This window comes from Takifugu flavidus, chromosome 14, assembly GCF_003711565.1.
Source record: "Takifugu flavidus isolate HTHZ2018 chromosome 14, ASM371156v2, whole genome shotgun sequence".
NCBI lineage: Eukaryota > Metazoa > Chordata > Actinopteri > Tetraodontiformes > Tetraodontidae > Takifugu > Takifugu flavidus.
Window position 1 is genome coordinate 13,185,463 of NC_079533.1, and position 21,470 is coordinate 13,206,932.

The 21,470-nt window shown below is 47.4% G+C and overlaps 3 protein-coding genes across 8 annotated transcripts in view; all 3 read right to left on the minus strand.

The window, feature by feature from the left end:
• Positions 1 to 57: 57 nt before the first annotated feature.
• Positions 58 to 5,343, minus strand: LOC130537059 (tubulin-specific chaperone cofactor E-like protein). Of its 2 annotated transcripts, none has more exons than XM_057053468.1 (8): positions 5,278 to 5,343; positions 4,233 to 4,367; positions 4,015 to 4,154; positions 3,594 to 3,775; positions 3,262 to 3,506; positions 3,059 to 3,185; positions 2,849 to 2,965; positions 58 to 1,621 (listed from the first exon to the last, which is right to left on the minus strand). In XM_057053468.1, the coding sequence occupies exons 2-8, from the start codon at positions 4,363 to 4,365 to the stop codon at positions 1,276 to 1,278; spliced, it is 1,290 nt and encodes a 429-aa protein (XP_056909448.1). In that variant the 5' UTR covers positions 4,366 to 4,367; positions 5,278 to 5,343; the 3' UTR covers positions 58 to 1,275. The 2 variants fall into 2 exon arrangements, with proteins under 2 accessions (XP_056909448.1, XP_056909449.1); XM_057053469.1 differs by having other exon boundaries at positions 5,165 to 5,288.
• Positions 5,344 to 6,222: 879 nt separating this feature from the next.
• sc5d (sterol-C5-desaturase) lies at positions 6,223 to 10,067 on the minus strand. Its single transcript, XM_057053471.1, has 5 exons — positions 9,934 to 10,067; positions 8,065 to 8,282; positions 7,654 to 7,786; positions 7,476 to 7,576; positions 6,223 to 7,103 (listed from the first exon to the last, which is right to left on the minus strand). Exons 2-5 carry the CDS (start codon positions 8,272 to 8,274, stop codon positions 6,711 to 6,713), a joined length of 837 nt encoding a protein of 278 aa, XP_056909451.1. The 5' UTR covers positions 8,275 to 8,282; positions 9,934 to 10,067; the 3' UTR covers positions 6,223 to 6,710.
• Positions 10,068 to 13,385: 3,318 nt separating this feature from the next.
• cadm1a (cell adhesion molecule 1a) overlaps positions 13,386 to 21,470 on the minus strand; it is an 81,864-nt gene continuing 73,779 nt past the window's right edge. For 2 of the 5 annotated variants that reach the window (XM_057053462.1, XM_057053466.1), the window contains exons 8-12: positions 21,073 to 21,245; positions 19,260 to 19,352; positions 17,942 to 17,974; positions 15,734 to 15,862; positions 13,386 to 15,470 (exon numbers count right to left, since the gene is read on the minus strand). In XM_057053462.1, coding sequence (XP_056909442.1) covers positions 15,352 to 15,470; positions 15,734 to 15,862; positions 17,942 to 17,974; positions 19,260 to 19,352; positions 21,073 to 21,245 — 547 coding nt within the window. In that variant the 3' untranslated portion in view covers positions 13,386 to 15,351. The remainder of the gene's footprint in view (positions 15,471 to 15,733; positions 15,863 to 17,941; positions 17,975 to 19,259; positions 19,353 to 21,072; positions 21,246 to 21,470) is intronic. The other 3 variants (XM_057053463.1, XM_057053464.1, XM_057053465.1) reach the window with 3 other exon arrangements.

The window sequence follows — 21,470 nt, forward strand, 5'->3', positions numbered from 1 at the left end:
CCTTTCAACATTTAAATTTTCAACTGTTTTCTTTCTGAAGAACTAAAAAAGAGAAACTCAGTTTATGAGCATTTATTTCTTCGAATAATGACAAACACGGGGGAAGCCCCAAGATTATATTATAGACGATAGATTTAGTAGAGAAAATAAATAAACCAGCAGCTGAACCAATAGATGAAGGTGAGGAAAATGAAACCTTTTGCCCAAACATTCCTCTCAGCTCTCCATCACAAGTTCTGCAGATTTAAATGATTTTAAACAGACATGATGTATTTTACACCCCCCACAAAGTAATCTCATTACATCACATATCCCAGCATGCATGACAACACAGAACCATCTGATGGTCAAACACCCATTCACACACGCGTGCAAGGGTGTGGATCCAGTGACCCGACTGTGTAGGCACAGCTGCAACAGGCGCTATCACATGCATGTGCACCCACAGCTATTGTGCGATTGGTCGGCTATGGGAAGTGGGCGTGGTTAATCCAGGAAGAAGTTCTGAGGAACAACTGGGAGAAAACATCTACATCAAACATCGCGTCAAACACGTGAAGACACATTAACGGGTCACGACTCGTGGAAGGAGGTAGAGGAGAGGAAAGAATCTGTGGAAAAGGTGTGTGTGGATGAAGAGTGTCTCCAGGAACAGGGTCAGGGTCAGAGCCACACTGGACCTTCATGAGCATGAGCCAGTGGAGTCCAGAACATGAGGCAGAAACCGTGCTGACACGGCAGCTGGAGTTACCTCGCAGAGCAGAACCGTCAGCCTTATTGCTCAGAGCTCAGCAGTGACCCGAGGATGCATGGCTGCATCCCAGAACCGAGCTATACCCGGGTCTCTTGTTGCAGAGTAACAAGGGGTCACTGAAACTGGAGGATGTTCCGGACAGCTGAGCTTCAAAACATCATGGTGCTCCTCAAAGGTTCTGGGGAGATTCTGTCATTTAGTCTTTTTTGTGTCGTCAACAGTTGTAAATGTTCATTAATCAGATGTTGTCTGCAGTCCAGGCACCAACACCGCCATCCCAGAATGAAACCCAGATCGACGTAGAACCAACACCAACAAAGCGGGAGATGAAAGATTAAAAACCCTTTTGAAGATGACCTGATCCTCCTCTGTGCTCATATACTTATGAACCAACAAACCTTGATACATTCACCATTAAAGAACCCTTTTTAGCTTTAAAAAGTCAAACTTTAGTATCTGGTCAAAGTCCAGAACCACCAGAACCCCTCATTTATGTCCCATTGAGTCCAGAACTTTTCACATCAGAGACCTGATGAGCTGCAGCGAGCCTTGACTTTGGGTACGACCAGAATTTCATTGCCTTCTCGAATTCTGTAGGAGTGGAGGGCCCGGGACCCGCATCTCAGCTCCTCCGGTCCCAGAACCGAGCTCATCTCAGGGTCGATGTGGAAGAGTCGGATCCCGTTGTGGGGCAGCTGCAGAAGTCCTTTGAGCTGCTTCTTCAGGTCGATGACAGTCTGCTGTAGATGCAGGCTGACGGCCTCCACGCGGTCGCCACAGCGGACAGTCACCAGTGTGCTGCGAGGCGTCAGGTCCACCTCGGCCAGCGGCGCCAGGCGTCCATATTTTGATACCAGGACATGATACCTGAACACAAGAGGTGAGATTAACAAAGAGTGTGTTAATGAAGCAGCTAACAAACGGGGTTCAAAAATAAAATATCGTCCGATTGAGTCAGGTTAATATGAAGAAAACAGAGTAAAAGGGTTGTTTGGCAGGAACAGGAAATGTGGTGAAGAGCAGGTAAGGAGGGGCAAATAGAATCACGTCTCCGTACAGCCAGTTCTCTGATTTTGGCCGTGAGAACATTCTCTGCCTCCTCAGGGGAACCAGATAAGAACCAGGCAGCCATTAAATCAAATCCAGGAGAAAAGGCCCGAGCTTTCAAAGCTACTGTAACAGCTGGACCAATCAAAGCACACACACACACACGCACACACACACATGGCCAGTTTGTGGGTCTGTCCATCCCAACGTTCCTCATTAAAGGATAGTTCCTTTTAGCTGACCGCCTTCATTCAGGAAGAGAAGCACATTCCGAGCCAGTATTCTAGGATTCTTCAGGAGGAGCCAACAGAAAATGGATCTTCCTGAAAAAGCTCAGAACCTTCCTGCTTCAACTGTGCACCCGGTGACAGATGCAGGTGCTGGAGCCTTGCGGTCGGGGTACCTCCAGAATTTTGTGTCGTGTTGACGCCGCTCAGTCCAAAATGGATGAACGAGAGGGAGGACAGCCTGTGCTGACATGTAGTCAGACCTTTTCTGGTCTGCTCAAAATCCATAAAAACTGTTGTTTAGCCTGATCTACTAGTTCCTATAGGATGTATCTCTACCGCCCCCTGTCTTTACACCAAATAGTGCAGGGGAGAATGTGTCGGGCACACATGCCTTCACATCCTGTTGAGTAGTGTGCCACCTGCAAATGGAGCCACCAGGCGGCTTAACCAGGCCTTGACTGACTGACTGAGTGCTTTTATGAAGATGTGATGAATTTCGGTCTGAACTGACAGAAATGGATCCGTTCGGCTGAGGCAGGAAAGTCAAGCCGCTCCAGTGTGTATCAGTTAACCAATCAGAGGAGGCGCAGCACAGAGGCCTCATTGACGAGCAGAGACTGGCACCATTGTGTCCCGAAGGTCAGAGACCACACCTCCCTTCAGCAGCCTCCCTCCCACATTCTGCTCAGGTTAAGTGGAATGAAGTCGCTCAGGTATTCAAGTAGAATTGCTTAAACCGCCTGTCCACCCGCGACACAGCTGTTCGGGTGGCGGTTGCCACGGTTACTGGTGCGGGTAAATACCAACCAAGCTTTACCTCTGAGGCAGCTGCTGATGGGGACAGTCCTGGTAGTGCCTGATGAAAAACCTCTCGGCCGACTCTCTGTCTCCTTCTGACACCACACTGCTGTTCAGCACCATCACAGAGGGAAGCCTGTGGTTGACAAGCACGGACGACTGATTACTGATGACGGAAGGGCCCAGTCTCACTGTGGGGGGGGGGCGCTGGTCTGAAGGGGGGACTCACTGTGCTAGAAGGAGACTGTGCCTCTGGTCCGTGCTGTACGGCTGCAGTAAAGGGATTCCCTGCGCTTTGATTTCCACCAGCTTGGGGAAGAAGCTCAGCCTCTCGATGTCCTCCCATTTACTGAGCGCTGAAAAGATGGGATGGGAGGTCAGTGGCGCCGCGGTGGGTTCTGCGATATAGAGCAGTGGAGAAGCGGGCCAGACCTGAGTTGTTGAGGTTGATGCTGCGCAGGTTGGGGAACGTTTCCCCGGCGTCGTCCACGGAGGTCACGTGGTTGTTGGCCAGCACCAGGCTGCTGAGGCACGGGTACATGGCACCCAGCTTCCGGACCTCGGTCCAGTCTCGAAGCTGGTTGTCGGTCAGGTGCAGCAGGTGCAGCGTGGGACAGGTGATTTGGGATTCTGACACAGAGCCGTAACCGTTCAGAGACAGGAAGAGCTCCGCCAGCCTGGACGACAGCAGAGTGAGAGTTGAGTCTTTTTACCTGTTCTCGTTTCCACCTGTTCTCATTTAACAAAGACACTTTTTCACTTACTCGGGCATGCGCTGCGTTAACGCGTGCACCGTGTCCCAGGTGACATGTGTGTTGATAAGAACAAGCTTGCGGATGTGACAGAAGATGTCGGCCGTGGTCGGATCCAACACTGTCCCCTTAAGCGGGTTCATGCTTAAGTTGAGGAAGTCCAGATGGGGCACGTTGGACACGATGGTGCAGATCTGACAAATATAAAAGCTTCTAGTTATTGAACCAGCTGATGTTCTACAGCGCCCTCTGCTGTCCCAGTGGGAAAACAACATTCTGTGGGGTTGAACGCGAAAACGGACCCGCAATTAAACGCAATCATCTCCTCGTTTGTCCAGTTCATGATTCAAGGTTCATGATTCAAGGTTCATGATTCAAACATGAAAATGTGAATGAAATCACTTCATCGCTCAGGTGTCAGACAGACTCCCACCTCCTCCCAGTCGCTCAGCTGGTTCTGGGACAGGTCCAGCCCCACCACGTGGGCGCAGAAGGCTGCAATGTACGACCCATTCCCGGCTTTACTGATCCCACGTTTATCCAGAACCAGCGTGCTGGGCAAGAACAGGTGATCTGTAGAAATGTTTTCTCACTTACTTCCAGCTGCTTAAAGCTGTTATTTCTGAGACCATTTGGACAGCAAGGCCTCACCTTTCACAGGTGATCCTGGGGGGCTGGACAGAACCATCACGCCTTGACCGTAGGGGTAGTTGTCAGGGTTGTATTTGTCACTGAGGACATGGACAAAGGTGCAGCCCTCCTCTTCGTCAGAAGACGAGTCCATGTCTGTGAGCAGAAGGACAATAGTTCAACTAAGAGAGCTGCAGATCCTGAAACCCCAAGTGAGATGATCAGAACTGGATTTTTGCTGAATAAATCTGTCAAAGGTCCAGTTCAGAAGACACACATGGTTCCTCGATGAGGCATTTGCAGAGCTACATGTTTTACTGCTGGTCTTCAGCTGAACCAGAGACAGAGAAGGTGAAGCCTTCACACAAGGCCCGTAAAGACCAACCACGTCAACATGGTAAAACATTTACGTTCCATGCAGCTCAAACCAGAAGAACCAGAGATTTCCCACAGGTTAGATCAGCAGATCAGTTGGAAAGTGGACAAAAGTGACAGACCAACAACTTCATCAAAGCAAAAGGAGGGACATCAGTATGTGACAGGGACAAGATAAAAAAAACAAAAACAAAAAAAAAACAGACCAGGTTCTGGGTCAGAACCCTTCAACTGCAGCTTAAATAGTAATAATAATCCCGAGAATGATCAGCATTACTTCTGTTATTATCAGTCTTTACTTTCAGATGTTTTTAGTGCGTGTTTAGACAAAAATCCTTTAATTAATCTAAGGAAACCGAGTCGAACGGTGATCAACATTCATAATAAAGGACAAAAAGTTCGAGTTTAGATCATAAACCAAACCTGGAAATGTATTAAATTAAAGTATGTCCTGCAGCCACCGAGACGACAGCGTTTACGACCGAACCGACCCCGAACTCACAGCCAACATCGATCGTTTTTGAACTGTCATATCGACAACAACTGATAACAACGCGGCGGAAACGCCTCCAACCTACAGCGAAATGGTGGACAAGAGCCCGGGAGGCTATGTGAACCAAGTGGTGGTACTGACCCACCGAACCGACCCGACTTTTTAACCTTCAGGAGTCCTTTTTTGAGGTTCACTCACCGACACTCAAGCTCCTCACCGATGTTTGTTTTTAGACCTGGAAGACACGCCCACCTCAGCGGAACTGACGTGTTTTGAATGTGTTCTGGCAGCTCTCGCGATATTTTACATCTATTGACGTCCCTTTATTCTCTTTAGAATATTTACAGGAGATCGGTCAGATTAGGCATGCTGTGAAATCACGATGTAAACTTCAAAGTGAGAATAAATCTAAACGTTTTAGTGACGATATTCTCAAAAACGTGCAGGTTAAAGTGTGGTCCACGTGATGTGGTTCACGTGAGAGGTGGACATCAGAACCTTTAAAGGGGAACGCGTTCACACGGTTGACACGTGACGCCACACAATCCACCTGTCCACACAGATCAGGGTCAGTCTCTGTGATGGAGGAAAAGACACAGAGAATATGAGTGTAGTTTCACAGAAAAAAAGAGCTTAGAAGATTTATTAAGAATATAGGCAACAATAACAAAAGTGATTTGTATTTTTCTCCCATGAAGAAACAGTCAGAATTCATTCCTCCTTTATTCATTAGTCTATCTTGAACTGGGATTGATCAAATCTGGTGGAATCGGAAACCAAAACATACCTTTTACACCAAATATGGTGAACCTAATTCTCCTCTGTGGGCAAGGTGGTGCTTCTGACAGCACATCAGGAAGGTCAAAGGTCAATGCAACCTCAGGCCTTCAGAACATAATGTGTGGAACATTTGTTGTTTGTGTTTGTCAGTTCAGGGCTTGTGTAATCTGAAGTTTATCAGAAGAAACGTAGAACATCAACAATAAATCAAAGTCCAAACATATTCCGCCGTGCCATCAGTCTGAAAACGATCTCACTCCTGCAGACAAAAATCTGCTGTGTGTCTGTTTGATCGTCCAGAACATCGGCCTCGGTTCTCTCTGTGAAGAGGTAGAACGTTGACAAAAAAATGAAAGAATAGAGTTTGAAGGTCAGAGAGAAACTTTAATAAAAGCAACAAAGAAGTTTGATGAAAGCACGAGTTCAAGACAAGCAATAAATCTGAGTCCAGGTCTGTAAAGACAGAACCTGGACGATTCCCAGACTAAAGCTAGAACTCCATTATTATTAGCACATTAAGTCCCATCCACCATCCTCACAGTCACAGAACATGAAGGTTACAACCACACTGCTCCGCTGTTGCACCAGAGAAACTCTTTCTTCCCTTTGGCCAGGATAATCTAAAAACCCTTAAGGATCCCAAGCAGTTTATTTTGCTGACTAAGCCAGTTTTTCTTGGTTTAAAAACATAAGAAACTTCTGAAAGTTGTCAGAAATGAGACGTTCTGTTGTGTTAATCTGAAACTCTGCAACATGTGATATTTACCTTTGCAGCTCAGACGTTCTGTGTTTATCTTAAATGGCCCGTGTTGCATTTGAAAACGCTCCTCAACAAGTTCTTTCTCCGACAGTTATTTCTCCTTACAGATGGATCCTTCACAGATCTGGTTCTGTGGACCTTTACCCATCAGGGCCGATGGGTGCCGGTACGAGCCCCCCAAACGGTCCCACAGTGTGAAGTACTGGCCGTAGTTGTACTCAAAGAACAGGTGGTGGTCGGTGTGGTGGGCGGCGCCATTGATGACACTGGTCAGAGCGGCGGGCACGCGGTAGTTGCCATCGTGGATTGAAATGGTCCAGATGTTGACGAAAACATAGAGGGCCAGGTACAGAACCTTATGGAGGGGGAAGAGGAATGGGTAGATGTGGTACGGGAGGCCCTGTAGGAAGCCGTCCACTGGATGGAAGGCGTGGCTGGCGAAGGGGGTGGGGATCTTCCATATATGGTGGGGTTTATGAAACAGCTGGTGGACACAACAAACACACACATTTTCAGTTTCACACATTTTCACACAAATTCACATTTTGACTTTAATCCTGTAAAACCGGGAACTCGTGGTTTAACGCTGTGATCCATTGGATCCCAGATCCGCTCCCTGTTTGCACACCTTTGGTGAAGAGACAGCCCCCCCCCCACCAAGAAATGTGTGAACTAGTGGTATGAGAAGGTTGATGAGGACTGAGGGAGTGTTTCGACACACGCGGACAGGATTACATCTTACTTCTGGGCAGAGACCACTGCAACCAACCCCCCCCCCCCCCACACACACACACACACACATACACACACACATACACACACACACACATACAGAACCAGCGGGCAAATCACTCACCTTGTAAATGAGCTTGTGATGAAGGAAGCGATGGATCCAGTAGATACACATGTCGGTGAAAAACAGGAAGGAGATCATACTGATGAAAATCCCAGGCCAACCTGACAGATCACAGTGGATCACCGTCACCAGCATGAACAGCAGGAACACCAACACAACGGGCCGTGCGCCGACCTACCCAGCGGATACTCCTCGATGCTGTCGTACAGTTTGCTGTAGCCTCGAACTTCGGCGAAGAACAAGGCCACGGTGGGGATGCTGATCCAGGGCAGAGACGTCAGGGCGTAGCGGATCTCCCGCTGAACCTGGTTCTGGGGAGGAAATACATATTTGAACACAATAGCGTTCAAATTCACGGAAGACCCACACAGTGATTTTCTTCTGTTCTCACGTAAAAATGTGTTTATCGGGTTCATCGGGTTTGATTGTAAACGTGAGGTGAAGCTCACTCCAGGATCATTGATCACACTGGTGGGTTTAGGGTTAGTGTTGACTCACGGCATCAGCCGGGCTGACATGTTTGTTATTGAGCTTTAGTTCGTTACACCCACGCCAGAAGGAATTGAAGATAGTTAACGCGGGATTTTACCTGTAAAAAATGGGGGTGTTTCTTCAGCCTGTGGTCAAAGATGAAAAAGTAACTGAACGACGCCAGGCTGAGGTACAAGACGGTGGCGCCCATGTTGGTGAGAACCAGCAGACTCAAGATCTGTCGCAGCGCCCCGTCCTCGGACCAGGACACCGGGTACACGTACGGCGTGAGGACATAGTGGTCGGCGACGTTCAACACCAGATCCATGGCCGCATCTGTGACCAATCAGAGATATCAAATGCTCTCAGGCCTTCCATGATTACTGATTAGTGCACAGAACTAACAGAATATTCCGTTGTTTTGTGTCCCAGTTGGCAGCTCATTAAACTGCTATTCTATTTTTATTCATTGTAGACTCAGTGCGAACTGTGTAAACTCTGTACTATATGTACTGCGCGTTTCTCTTTTTTACTTAATTGTTGCAATTTAACTGACGCTTATCACAATCTGCTTTTCTCTTCCTAATCTATCACTATTTTATTTATGCTGAGGATGTTGAGGAGTGCTGCTCTTGAGCAAGGCACCAGTCCTCTCAATTGTAAAAAAAGGTAAGAAAACACAAAGAAGTTTGCATATTCTCGATCGTTGTCTTCAACAGTAATATTCAGAACAGGGACTTCAGAGGCTGTTGAAGCGACACCTTGAAGCCTCAGGAAGTTTTGTTCAGGCAGCCGTTCTGTTTGGCTCTAAAACATCTTTGCCAGCACTGAAGGGCTGCTCACATGCTGCGCTGGCTGGGAGGCCTGGGTTGAACTTGGCACGGCAGGACACTAATTATGCCTTTTTGTCAAAGAGAGATGTGGAACACAATAATGGTAAATGACAAAATGTACATGATATAGGTCTTTTCCTTAGATGATAAATATCACATGCTTTTGGTCGTAGTAGTTTCTATATTAAGCAGTGAAGCTACAAAACAAAATGACCTAATAAGTAGTTTAACTACCAGCAGGCCTCGGCAAATTGTAATTATGTGCATGTAGTTTAAGTCCCCCAACACATAAGTTCTGCACAAGAATAACAGTCTAATAATGATGGATTCTTCTAAATATAATGCCTGGTCGTTACAGATGATGACAGTAAAGTCCGATTTTGAGTTACTTAACAAAAAGAGTGTGATGAGAAAGCTGATTTAACAGCAGCCAGAAGGATGAAAATGTTCTGTAAGTAAGGCAGCACCGGTAGGCTTACTGAAGCATCATGAACCTCTGTATAAATTCTCCACTAACTGTAGTGGTACTGGACCAGCTGAGGGACCCCTAAGACCTACTGATGTGTGTTCTAGAGGTGGGACTGGGAACCACACTGCTGATTCAAAGGGCACCTTTGCACGAACATCACACTTATTCCATTTCAACATTTCATTCCATTTCAACGCAACAGCAGCATTTTTAAAAGCATTTCTATTTGTTAATGAGGCCGGAGCGCCTCTTTGATTACTACTGAGCCCACAAACTGGTCCTAACTGTCATCATATCTTCTATCCTAACATATCTGCTGAAAAACAACATCCTCCATTTCCATTTGATACCTGCTAACTGCAAAAACCCCAGTACTATACTTGTTTGTACTATTGTAAATACAAACATGCAGTATTAGTTAAATAAACCGGTTTGCACTTTAATTTGTGCTGCAACATTAGATAATTGCTCATAATCAATGACAAATAAAGGTGCCGTTAGACACTGGAGCAGACCAATGTAGAACTAATGTACGTCATGCTGAACATCCGCGTGGAAATCTGAAGATGTCATTGATCATAAACACTGAAAAACGTCACGGGTCCTGTGTCCGCGTCTCCATGGTAACAAGAACACCGCGGTGACACCTTGGCGAACTTTTCGGCTCTTTGCCTTGTGTTCTTACCTGCCTGTGGTCGCTGTTTCGGCTCTGGGGTCCAGGAAAGTCCACTCAAGTAAAGGAAACCATCCACCAATCACAGACGAGCTGGGCGTGACGTCGCAGCCACATCAGCCAATAAGCGCGTCGCTTGTGATCACGGCAGGTCTTTTGTTGACGTTGATTGGCCAATTAGACCATCGGGTCATGGTGGGACAGAAACACGAACATGGATCGATACCGAGCAGTGAGGCGGTACCGAGACAGCACAAGCACACAGAACAGACCAGAAACCGCTTCATCATTTTAACTTTAATGTCAATCATAATGATTGAATCTGATCTAATCTGATTACTGAACAAAACATTTCAATAAATGAAGTGAAAAAAATCAGCATCTGATTGATAATCTGAAAATAAATAATTGATCATTATTAAATAATTATAATTACTAGAGTAAAGTTATAATTTAACTTTAAATTTAGCGAAATTGAAGTTGCGCTTTTTATCCACTAGGTGTCATTAGAGCTCCGTCTCAAATATAATTTAATGGTTACGATTGGGCATTTCTGATAAAAGACTATTTTCCTTTATTTAAAGAACACAATAATTAATCTGTGAAATCTAGATTTCATTTAAAGAACATTTTATTCTGTTATAGTTGTGTCATTATTTTCCAAATCAACAGCACAATATTTTTTATCTTTCTAGTTTTTGTCTTCCCATTATTTGAGTGCAGTAACACATGACGTTTCTGGAAATAAAGCTTGATTTGCAGGGAGGAATAATGGAAAAACTAATAAAAAACAGGAATGTTGGAAGCGTAATCTTTACTGCCTGCATATATAATCAAAGTGCCATCTTGTTGAAACACGTTTTATCTTGTCGTTTGGTTCATGAAACAGGAATTTTAATCCGGATTTAATCCCAGATGTTCAAAGAATTCTGCCATTTTTAGCTAGCAAATTACAAGACAAAACTGCGACACCTAGTGGTTGAATATATAATGACCAGGACTCCCATTCTTACCATTTAATCTGAAACGTGTTTTAAAATAACAAATAACTCCAAAATCTATCAGCAAAGGGTTTTGCCGTTTTCAGGCTCGATCCAGTGCAGACACTAGGGCGCATGTGTCAACTATTTTATCTTTACCGCACTGTCAGTCACCACAATCTGCTGTTGTTGCCTCTGCTGGTTAGACAACAATCAGACACAATCTGAGGCTTCAACCACAGCTGGAGAGCAACAGCTGTCAGATCATCTTCAGGATAACCTGGAATAACTGTGCAGCTAAAGTCTGAACGACCCTGACTCAAGTGAGTGGACCGGGCCCGTGGAGCGCTCAGGATGGAGGAGGTGTTGTTATTCCTGGGATGGACTCGTGCTCTCCTCCTGAACTGTAGCTGTTTGTCCAAGAGTGAAGGCGAGAAGATTGGTTTGGATCTGTGATCGCCAGCCGATCCTCCTGGAGAACCCAGAGCACCATTATCTCAGACAGCAGCTGGAGGAGCTGTTAGATGCACTCTGAGCTGAGCGGAACATCATTACATCAAGGAGCTTTAAACAACCCGACTGGACTTGATGATTCAGAGGCAGCGGCGCGCTCCCAGCCTCTGTGAATCACCTGGACCAGCAGGAACCTCTGCTCCTGCCTATTTCTCATGTGAATGTGGGCACTAAGAGAACCTCTGTGGTTTCTACTCCAGGATGATGCTGAGCATCATCTTCGCTGCCTCAACAGAGACCAAGCTGGATTTAGATGATCAGTCAGTAGGCTAAAAAAGCATCTTGTATCGAAACATGCATCTGCAGTTCTCCCCAGCTTAAACTGGAATAAATGAAAAATCCAACCTGACCAGAGCCCAAATCCGTCCAACGTTCCATCACTCTGAATGCCTGCAGGGTTCTAAAGATGATGATGAAGAGCAAAATCACGTGTGCGGGTTGTGTTCATGCCCTCAGCCTTGTCGTGGATATTCATGACAGGAACGACCGTTCCTGAGAGTACGCTCTCCAAGCATCCGAATCAATCAGCTGCTCAGCCTCAGGTCCACTGAGGACCTCACTAGAGTCTCCCTCGCAGAGCTGGATGCAGAGCAGGCTTGATTAGCACGCTGCCCCCCACCCCGCAGATGACGTGTGCCTGGTTTTAATGAAGTGCTCTGCAGCAGCAAACCTCACACTCCTCTAAAGCTGCAGTGGAAAATCAAAAAGAATGAGGTGGCCACACCTGTCAGAGAGCAGCTCCGGCCAGCAGGCTAACATGGACACACCGTCCATGTGCCATCTTATTACGGTGCCCAGGCCTGCTGGTTAGCAAACCAGCAGCTGCTGGAGGCACGTGCGTGTGTGTAACCTTGGACACCGTTGCTGCACAGCCCAGTTTGGAGGTGGTGCCTGTTATTATCTCTGTTATTAGCGCTTCTGGCTATGATCTGCTCACATTTGTGCTGCGGGATGATGTGATGATGCTCCTGTAGCCGCGTCAGCCAACAACCAGTTGCTTTTTGGGAGAACTCTGTCCCTGAAGATAATTAAACACAGCACAGCATCGTCTGAAGACTCATCCAGGTCATCAGGATCTTAATAATCTCTTAATTTGCCCGGTGAACGTCTCATCGAGCTGCAGCCGTATTTGGAGATAAATGTTAAGTAATCACACTTAATGGAGGTTAAAGGGTTTATTTTTAATGAAGGAAGAAAAGGTGTTTAAGGAAGAGCTTGTTTTCTGTAATTAACAGATTCCTCCTTTTATTTTCCGCTCGTTCTCAAACAAAAGCTTAAAACCCGCTTTAGGAATCGGGTTTTAAACAAACAAGAGACAAACAACGACCAGAAATGGCCTCCGGGAAAAGAAAAACTATGTGAAGATATGAAGTGAAGAAATTCTCGTTTTTGGTCTGCCTTGACTGATGAGGGGGCGGGGCCTGTTCCCTTCAGAGGGCGTGTCCTAATCTTGTACCAGAAATCTCTAAAAGAAATGATGGAAAGCTGCCTGATGGGATTCCTGACTGCCAGTTTGAGAGTGTGGGAATGACTGGAGCGTTTCTGGAGCCGCCAACAGGATGAATCGGGTCTGCTGTGAAATTTGATTGGGATGAATGGAGCTTGATGTTCTTTCTCTCTGCTCCCAGTCTCATTTAATTTACTGCTGTTGTGGAGGATATGCTTCTCATCATTAATCAGCAAGACAAATGAATCCCGGCTGCTGCGGCGCTGGGAGCTGAGAGGGGAAGGGGCGGGGCCTATAAATCAACCTGCTGTGATGAAGTCACCTTGGTCTGGAGGACACATCTGATAAGATTCATTCGCTTGATATTCTTAATTCTCTAAATGTCAATAAAACACATCCGAACCATTTCAGACAAAAGATGCAAGTCTCAGACTTGGACTTCCACGTTCCTGCCCGGAACCGTCGGAACGGGGTCTTTCATTCACGGACATTAAGACTGAAAAATGATACCCAGACGGCTGATGTTCAACATTGATTTCTTTTGTGTTTTATTAAGACAAGAACTCTTTGTTTTGTTTTGTTTTTTTGTAAAAATGTCTATTTATGAACCAATACAAAATGTGTATCGGCAGGTGGAACTCTGTTAATACAAGAACAGGAGAGAGACAGAAAGAACCACAGAGCGACGGAACAGTGGGAGGTTCCTGATCCCGCGTCATTCCTAAAACTGGCCCGTGTCAACACAAAGCAATACCAACACGTCTGTTACAGTGCACCAAAGAGGGAACATACAGAAAACATACACAACACATATGCAGAGCCGTGACACTTGCGGAAGGAGTTTGAGCGATGGACGAGGAGGCAGCGTGGTCGCTTTAGGGGAGGGGCCTAAACGGTGCGTTCTACCTGAGTCTCAGCAGCCAGGAGAGGCGTTCTCTCGGGCGAATGACGCTGTTCCTCTTTGTTACTTCACTTGGCTTTTGATAGAAAACACACAAACATCCTACAGGGAAACGTTTACTTCTGCGTTGGGGTCAATTCAAAGGGTTCTTGACTCTCATGTTTCACTCCACAACAGAAGGGGGGAAAAAAAGGCCAGAAGACGCCTGGACGCCATCTACGGCGGAACGCGATGGCGTAACTGCTAAAAACGGGAGGAATTTACGCAGAAGCATGGATGGATCCCGAGCAGAACTGCGGAGACACTGACCAGCGCCTGAAAGACCACCGCAGGTGTTCAAGCAGCACCTCACACTCCTAAAGCTCAAACAAGGATGAGAATGGGAAGAACTTTATGCACAAGAACAATTCAGATGAAATACAGCGTTCTAAACATTACCAGTCAAACCAGTGAAAACAGAGGCTGGATGCAAAACCAGTGAAACCAGGAGGATCCCAGTGTAACGTCGAGATCGTTCTTGGACACCTTCCTTGCTGCGTGAACACGTCCTTACATGCACAAGGATCTCGGGTTTGATGTTCTGTCCAGGTTCTGCCTGGTGATCTGAGCTAGGATGGAAGAACTAGACGGATGGAAATGGAAGCTGGAAGATTTGCTCCTTTCTTTGCTTTAAACTTTAGACCAAACTCACAACAATCCTCCAGCAAGAGAGTCCAGTCCAGCTGTGCGTCCACACGGAGCCGCCGCTGGACTGGATTGTTCAGGTTTGGGTCGGGGTCAATAAAGTTACAAACGGAACAGATTTGGGTCTGCTGGTTTTACAAAAAGTCACACCGAAATGCTGAGTTTGCACAAAAAAAAGAAGCCTGTTAATTTCTTCAATAGGAATCTGCTGCAGCAAACTGTGACGACCAGAATCATTAAAAGTTAATAAAAGTTGGTGAAAGAAAATGAAAAGGGTGAGATGTGACACTGAAAACAATTTACGTCTCCTTTTGTTCATCTCTGTGTGTGTGCGCGTGTGTGTGTGTGGGTGTGGGTAATCTATGTACAACGATATGATATTTGAAGCAGTCATGCTGTTTTTGAGCTGTCAGAAGTCAAAGGTCACGCCTGAGACAAACTGAAGGCTTTCCTCCCTCTGGCGGCTCACGGATAATCAGGAGCGGGAAAAATGAACCAGGAACTGTGAGGTTCAACAGAAATCCAAAGTATGGATAGAACAAGGCACAGAATTTTCTGCAGATGGTTGAACAAAAGAAACTTCGTACCAGCAGTCAGGAAGGGGTTGAATCGTGAAGCTCTCTACAGTGATTTGTGGTGGACCCTCCCACCCTCAGCCGAAGCCCCTCCCACCCCAACCAGAAGCCCCTCCCACCCCCCCTCCGATTTTGTTATTTAGAACTTTGAATCTTCTTACACAAACACATTCCATCTACACCTGTAGACTAGACTAAACGGCGGCTCAAAACCACGTTTGAAACTCGTTGACCCTCCCTACTGGATCCCTCCTTTGACCCGCCCCGCCCCCCCAGCCCAAACACAGCCTGGTGTCCGTCAGGCAACCAGAACGAGGGTTCCGGCTCTGATTAGATGTAGTACTCCTTCTTCTCTTCCGAGTTGGTGTGACCTCCCTCGGCGTTGATGATCGCCGTGTCTGCGTCGGCCGCGTCGTCCGCGCCTTTAGCTTCGTGCGTGAAATAAGTTCCTGAAGAGACAAATCGAGCCGCTAATCAGGGGGCGCGAGCGGGAAAACATTTTCAATCACCAAAAATCAAACGCTTGAAGATTTGAGCTGACTGTTATCTACACACTGATGCAGAACGTTGGTCGATTAACTATTGTCTTGATGGCATTAACACAGCACAGGAGCGGTGAACGCATCATCATCGGATTCCTCATCGTGGTCCTGACCCACACGCTCTTCTCCCTTGTTGAATCAGTGTTCTGTAAGGACAAACCAGGACTTGCCTTTGTGTCTCGCAAAGTAGCGCCCCAGGACGATGAGTAGGCAGAGCATGGCGAAGACCACCACTGCAACGACTCCTCCAATCACAGCGTGGTCCATCGCTCTGGCAGCTCCTTCTCCAGCTCGTGAATCTGAAGGTAAAGGAAAGAAGCCACGATGTTAGAACGGCTCAGCTCAGCCAGTCACTAAACCAACCAAAGTCTTTATAATCAGGAACCACTTCAGAAGATCAAGCCCAGATTGATCTTGGGTGTTTGCCCGGTAAAACTGTGTTGCGCCAGTGTTTTGTTCCTCTCATGAAGGTTCTGATTCCTGGCCTGCAGAGCTGGCGTGTCTGCTTCTTTGATTTCTCTACTAGCTGACAAAAGCAGAACCACCTTGCGCGGAGCTGTGAAGCGCTTGGTTCTAAGTCCACGTGGTGGACACTCATCCACCAACACAGCCTTCGTTTTGACTCAGATGTGACCTGCGGCACCATGAAGGCAACACTGATGAGTTTTTGTCCCTACTCAAGTCTGAAGAAAGTGAGGTCAGCAGTCAATTCGGCTCTAAAATCAGCCTGTCAGACCACAGTTTATAACAGAGGGACAGAGGAAAGGGCCCATCAGCTGAGCCCTGCGCTCCCGACCCGAGTGACCTTCTGGAATCGACGACGAGTGATCCGTCAAAGTCAACAAAACGTGACCAGATGGATCTCTCAGGCTAGTTTGACTTCACGGCTCCTTTTTAAAGTCCAGGGCAGATTCAATTAAAGCCAGCAGGACTCCTTCTGACACCCAATTCACTGGTGTCAGAAGCTGAAGCTGCACTTTAACACACCTCCCTATTACCATGTTAATGTGGACTCCGGGGGAGGAAGGAGGCGTGTGCTCCATCAGGGTGATGGAGCTTCGCCGGACAGCTGCAGAGAATTGATCAAATTCATTTAACCGAGGGTAGGAGAAAGCAGGGCCACACGTGGAGGTCTGATTTTTCTGCTTCCTTTGACAACAGATAAACCCTGGATAAACCCTCCACAATAATCCCAATCCCAGCCCAGAGATGAAGACGAACGGATGCATCGGCTTTCTTCCTCATGAGGCAGAACAAACAGATGGTTCTAGTGGTGATTCAGCAACCGCTTGACATCTGAACCAGCAGGTTCAACACATGCCATGGAGACGGCAGCAGGGTGGGCCCTAATACCGACCCCTGTGGTACTCCGCATGAAATGTCTATACACGACTGTTGCCTGTTGTTCTGTGGCCAGCTGATTCGGACACCATTGGACATAAATCCAAACTGAACATCCACATTAGGAACGCTTCTCTCCTTTGATGTAACAGTCTGAAAATTCTCCATCAAGGTCGCCACTGGCGTCAGCACCTACTCGAAGAAAGGTCCCCGAGAGCTCGTCACAGCGAGAGCTGGAGAAAGAAGGAGATTGGATGGAACCAGTCATGATGGTCACGCTGCTAATAAGGCTACTACATACAGTAGTAACATCAAGCCAAACCCAAGAGGAACCAGAATCACCAGCAGCTGCAGACGCAGAGGCACAGTTTAGATGTTGAACGTGATCCATGTTCCTCAGCATAAGTGCAGTTATCGGCAATGAAGATGCTAACAGGAAGAAAGGTCACAGAAATCTTTTCAGCAAGTTTTCTAACCTTCTTAAAACTATGTGACGCTTGTAATAAATGGATCTGCTCTGAATGGAACTAATGTGGGCTCTTCAAGCAGGAACTATGGTGACGAGTCTGCTGGCAGGAAGTGAATACTGATGAGTCACTATATACAGTCGGCAAAACGGACTCGAGACTTGGATGGATGTTAAATGTCGGCAGGTCAAGAGATCCACGTTCTCGTAGCAACAGTGACGCGGCAACATAATGGTCAACGAGGGGGCTGACAGCGGCAATAAAAACATGGATTTTCAAAAATACGGGAGAAAAATGCAACATTTAATGAACAAATAAAGGACGACTGTAGTTTTACGGGACGGCTAGCAACCCCAGACGGCAGCAACACGTTGTTGCTTGTCGCCGCCCATTAAGTCCTGCTGCCAAAGGATTCCTGGCTCTGAATCAGAACATTGTAATAGTGTAAACTGTGGTGAACAGGAAGCGAGGCGTGCCACATGGTACACACTCTGGAGCAAACGCAAACAGCCGAGCAGCAAAGATCAAAGCCACAAATCAAAGAGACAAAGAGGAAATAAAGATACGAACCGTGAGCCGCAGGTTCGGTGCTGGGCGCAGAATCTGAGGGAAGTGCGGAACGGGAGGAATGGCATGCAAATAAAGGAGAAAGAAGGAGGGAGGGGAAGCAGGGGAGGAAACAAACAACAGCCATGAGCCAGCAGAAGACCAGAACATGACACAGACATGTGACTGAAAGCAAATACACACACACACACACACATACAGTTTAAAACCCGTGTTGTTTAGAATCTCAGATTTGCCTCCGACTGTCATTGCGCTATTTTTCATTTTTATCTGGAAACATACAGGTTAATAATCCTGTCATCAGATTATCAATCCGCCCGATCTGATCCTGTGATCGGATGTTGACTAAAACTGGAGGAACGCTGGTCTCAGTGACCCTGCGGCGGCCTGCTCGGTGATTGGCTGTCCAATTCCTAGCCCCGCCCTCCTCCAGATCCTGGCCTTGTCCTCAGTGTCCTTCACAGACAGACGCTCCGAACTTCCCATCATCCCCTGGGTGACTGGCTGAGACATGACATCTGAACACAGATAACCAATCATAATTATCCCGTCTCCTGTGCACCAGCGGGAGCCCGTGGTCACGAGGACGCCATCACTCTGGCGGTGACCCGGCGAGCAGCTGCTTGCGGCAGCAGGCGAAGACCCCCGTCAGTTTTCTTTTCAGTGATCACTGATGACCGATGATTATTATTGATTCCAATCAGACACAAAGTCTGCGTTTCTGACATCCTCCAGACGTCCACTTCATTGTGTGTCCACAGGTGAATCACACAGCAGACTAACCCTCATCAGCACTTGATGATTTATACATTCTGGGCTTGATGATTGATGCGCCAGATCTGCTTCTTTTTGGAGGCTACAAACTTGATAACCCAGGAATTTGGAATATATTATTATGTGTATATTATAATATTTATCTACTGATTATTCGTCTACCAGAGGTTTAGGTTTGTTTTACAAACGCTCTGGATGAAGGACCGATGTGAACAATCTGATGTGCAGTTTTAAAACTCTTCATCTTTACTTGTTCCTGTGTGATACTGCCACCTACTGGACTGGAGGACAGAACCAAGTCCAAAATTCACAGTTTAATTTCCACTTTTTCAATATGAGGCTGAACTTCCGTCCTCTGCTCAAACATCTCCTCACTGATGACTGGATGACGCACGTGTAGGAGCGATTCCCACCTGACCAATCAGCAACGTTGGCTGACAAACACGCCAGACCTGTAAAGGAACGTGCCACACGGCTGCCGGCGATGACAACACCACGGATGACACGGCGAGACACGGAAGCGCGTGACGTGAGGCCGATACTGTACCTTGATGGACCTCTGAGGAGGAGATGATGCTGGGAATGGTGGTGGTGGAGGCGGTGGTGGTGGTGGTGGGTAAGGGGGTGGTGGTGAGGGCATCTGGACGAGAGGACAAAGACCACAAACAGGGAGGTGGCGCGGTGAGTAAAAGAATGTCAAAAGAAACTGGCAGTGAAATGATGAATTAAAAATGAATAAATAATAAATAATACACAGGAGAACAAAACGATGACGCCGCAACACGTGTCACACCCATCAGCTGATCGCAGGCGGTGGCGGCGGCGGCGGCTCCTTCCTTTGATGCTCTGACATAAAGTATTGACAACCCTGGCGAGTGGTTGGGTTGTTGGGAGTGATTAAATGTGTAATTAGTAACAGTCGCTGGCACGGCTTGTTACACACGCCGCTGTCTGAGGAAGGCGCCTGCGCATCCCTACTGTCTGCGAGGCGAGTAACCGTTAGCGACAACAAAAAGGGAAAAAGTGACGCTCGAACATAACAATATGGAGCCATAAAAGAAATGAAGCACACAAAAGACGGAGGAGGACACACGCTTCCCGCCTTCTGCAGACCGACTTCGACAGAATCTCTGGGGGAGTGACCAGCTGACACCAAAGCAGAACCCCCATGATGCACTGAGAAAGGGGTGGAAAAAAACCCAGCTGAGGTCGCACAGACGATTCATTTGTTCAGTCGGGGAGGTTTGACGACACTTAAAGACACGGAAACACCGAAGTAGGTGAAGGAAGCTGGAACTGGGGGAGTCGGACTACGGAGGAGGTGCCTTTTTACAGCGCTTACAAGGAGCGTGTCGTTAATGTTACTGCCGTTTTATGTGATGGTGCATGTAGGACCGCAGTTTTACTGGCTGCACGGCGGCGCGGGCTGAAACAAGTGCAGCCGTAAACTGCTGAATTCCCTCAGCTGGAACAGGCCATAAAGCCGTTCTGCCTGATTCCTGCCGCTCGCCTGCAGGTGGAACACCTCTGTGCCGCTGCTGGATCTTGGTCCTGGCTTGATTCAACATCGGGATGTGAAAAACGGTGAGGCGGCGGCGTTTGGCCCGTTTTATTCCCATCAAGAGCGTCGAGAGTCCAGCAGACGTTTGAGAACATTAGAGTCAACAACTCAGTCAAATATAGAAGTAAAGAAAAAAAATAGGCTGGTAAAGAGGCTGTTTGATGTTCTGGTGTTTCCCGAGGACCGTCAGGAATAGAGTGGCAGAGAGCGAGTTCACGAAGGTCTCCTGACACGTAAGCGAGCTCTACAGCTCCCTCCTCAACACGCTGCCACTGACACCAATGAAGGGAAGGTGACGCATCAGAAGAGAGCCTACAACAGCAGCTGAGGGGAGGTGATGAACGGAGGTGATGAGGGGTGATGAGCGGTTTCAACTAAACCAACCTGGTGTTTCCTCGGAAGCTTGTGGTTCTCACGGCTTCGTTATTGTGTTATTAGACACAAGTGGTTCGAGAAGCAACTGCAGCCGTCATCAGAGCGAACCTGGATCCAGCCTGTTCCAGATCAGAACCGCTAACAGAAGCAGCGCAGCAGCATTTCCGCGAGCTCTGACCCTCCCACAAACCACAGAAAAGATGAGCGAAGCCTCCATGGAACATGTCAGTGTTGCAGGATCCACTGACATGCAGATCAAGGGTAAAGGAAGCTGAACTATTGCACAGCCAGCCAGAACCAGAGGCACCCTGCTGCAGGACCCACACAAGTTCTTGTCCGTTCGGAGTTTGGATGACCGGGTTTGAACATTCCGCCTGTCTGAAGGCAGCAGGTAAAAGTCTTGACTGAGTTGGGACCGACGTACCGTAAACGTAGAGGACGTAGTCGTCGAAGGACTCGCCCACTGAGTTGGAGGCCGTGCAGCGATACGTTCCATTGTACGACTTGTTCAGGTTCTCGATGTAAAGGTCGGCTCCAATGATGACAGCGTGGGGCGGCATGTCATCGTCCACTTTGACCCAGCTGACCCGCTGTGGCCTGAAAGGAAGAGAATCCGAGAAAGAACCATCAGGAGGAGATGAAGGAACAAAAGAACTCCATTGGAAATGAGATAGGACCCAAGTCTGATCATAGTTTCTTCTCCGAAGTTCTCCGTCCTCAGCAGCTTGACCTCTGATGGTCTTTAGAACCATCGTCTCCACTGGAGACCATCAGAAACGCTACAATACCCTGACTGACTGCAGCTGATCATGTGCTGTGTGT

Coding starts and splice junctions, on each gene's coding strand:
- LOC130537059 (XM_057053468.1), bottom strand. CDS start 4,365: ATGGACTCGTCTTCTGACGAAGAGGAGGGCTGCACCTTTGTCCATGTC. Junction 3,186..3,261: donor CATCAACCTCAACAACTCAG/GTCTGGCCCGCT, acceptor CCATCTTTTCAG/CGCTCAGTAAATGGGAGGAC. Junction 2,966..3,058: donor CACAGTCTCCTTCTAGCACA/GTGAGTCCCCCC, acceptor TGTCAACCACAG/GCTTCCCTCTGTGATGGTGC.
- sc5d (XM_057053471.1), bottom strand. CDS start 8,274: ATGGATCTGGTGTTGAACGTCGCCGACCACTATGTCCTCACGCCGTAC. Junction 7,577..7,653: donor CATCGAGGAGTATCCGCTGG/GTAGGTCGGCGC, acceptor GTGATCTGTCAG/GTTGGCCTGGGATTTTCATC. Junction 7,104..7,475: donor ATCACAAGCTCATTTACAAG/GTGAGTGATTTG, acceptor TGTGTCCACCAG/CTGTTTCATAAACCCCACCA.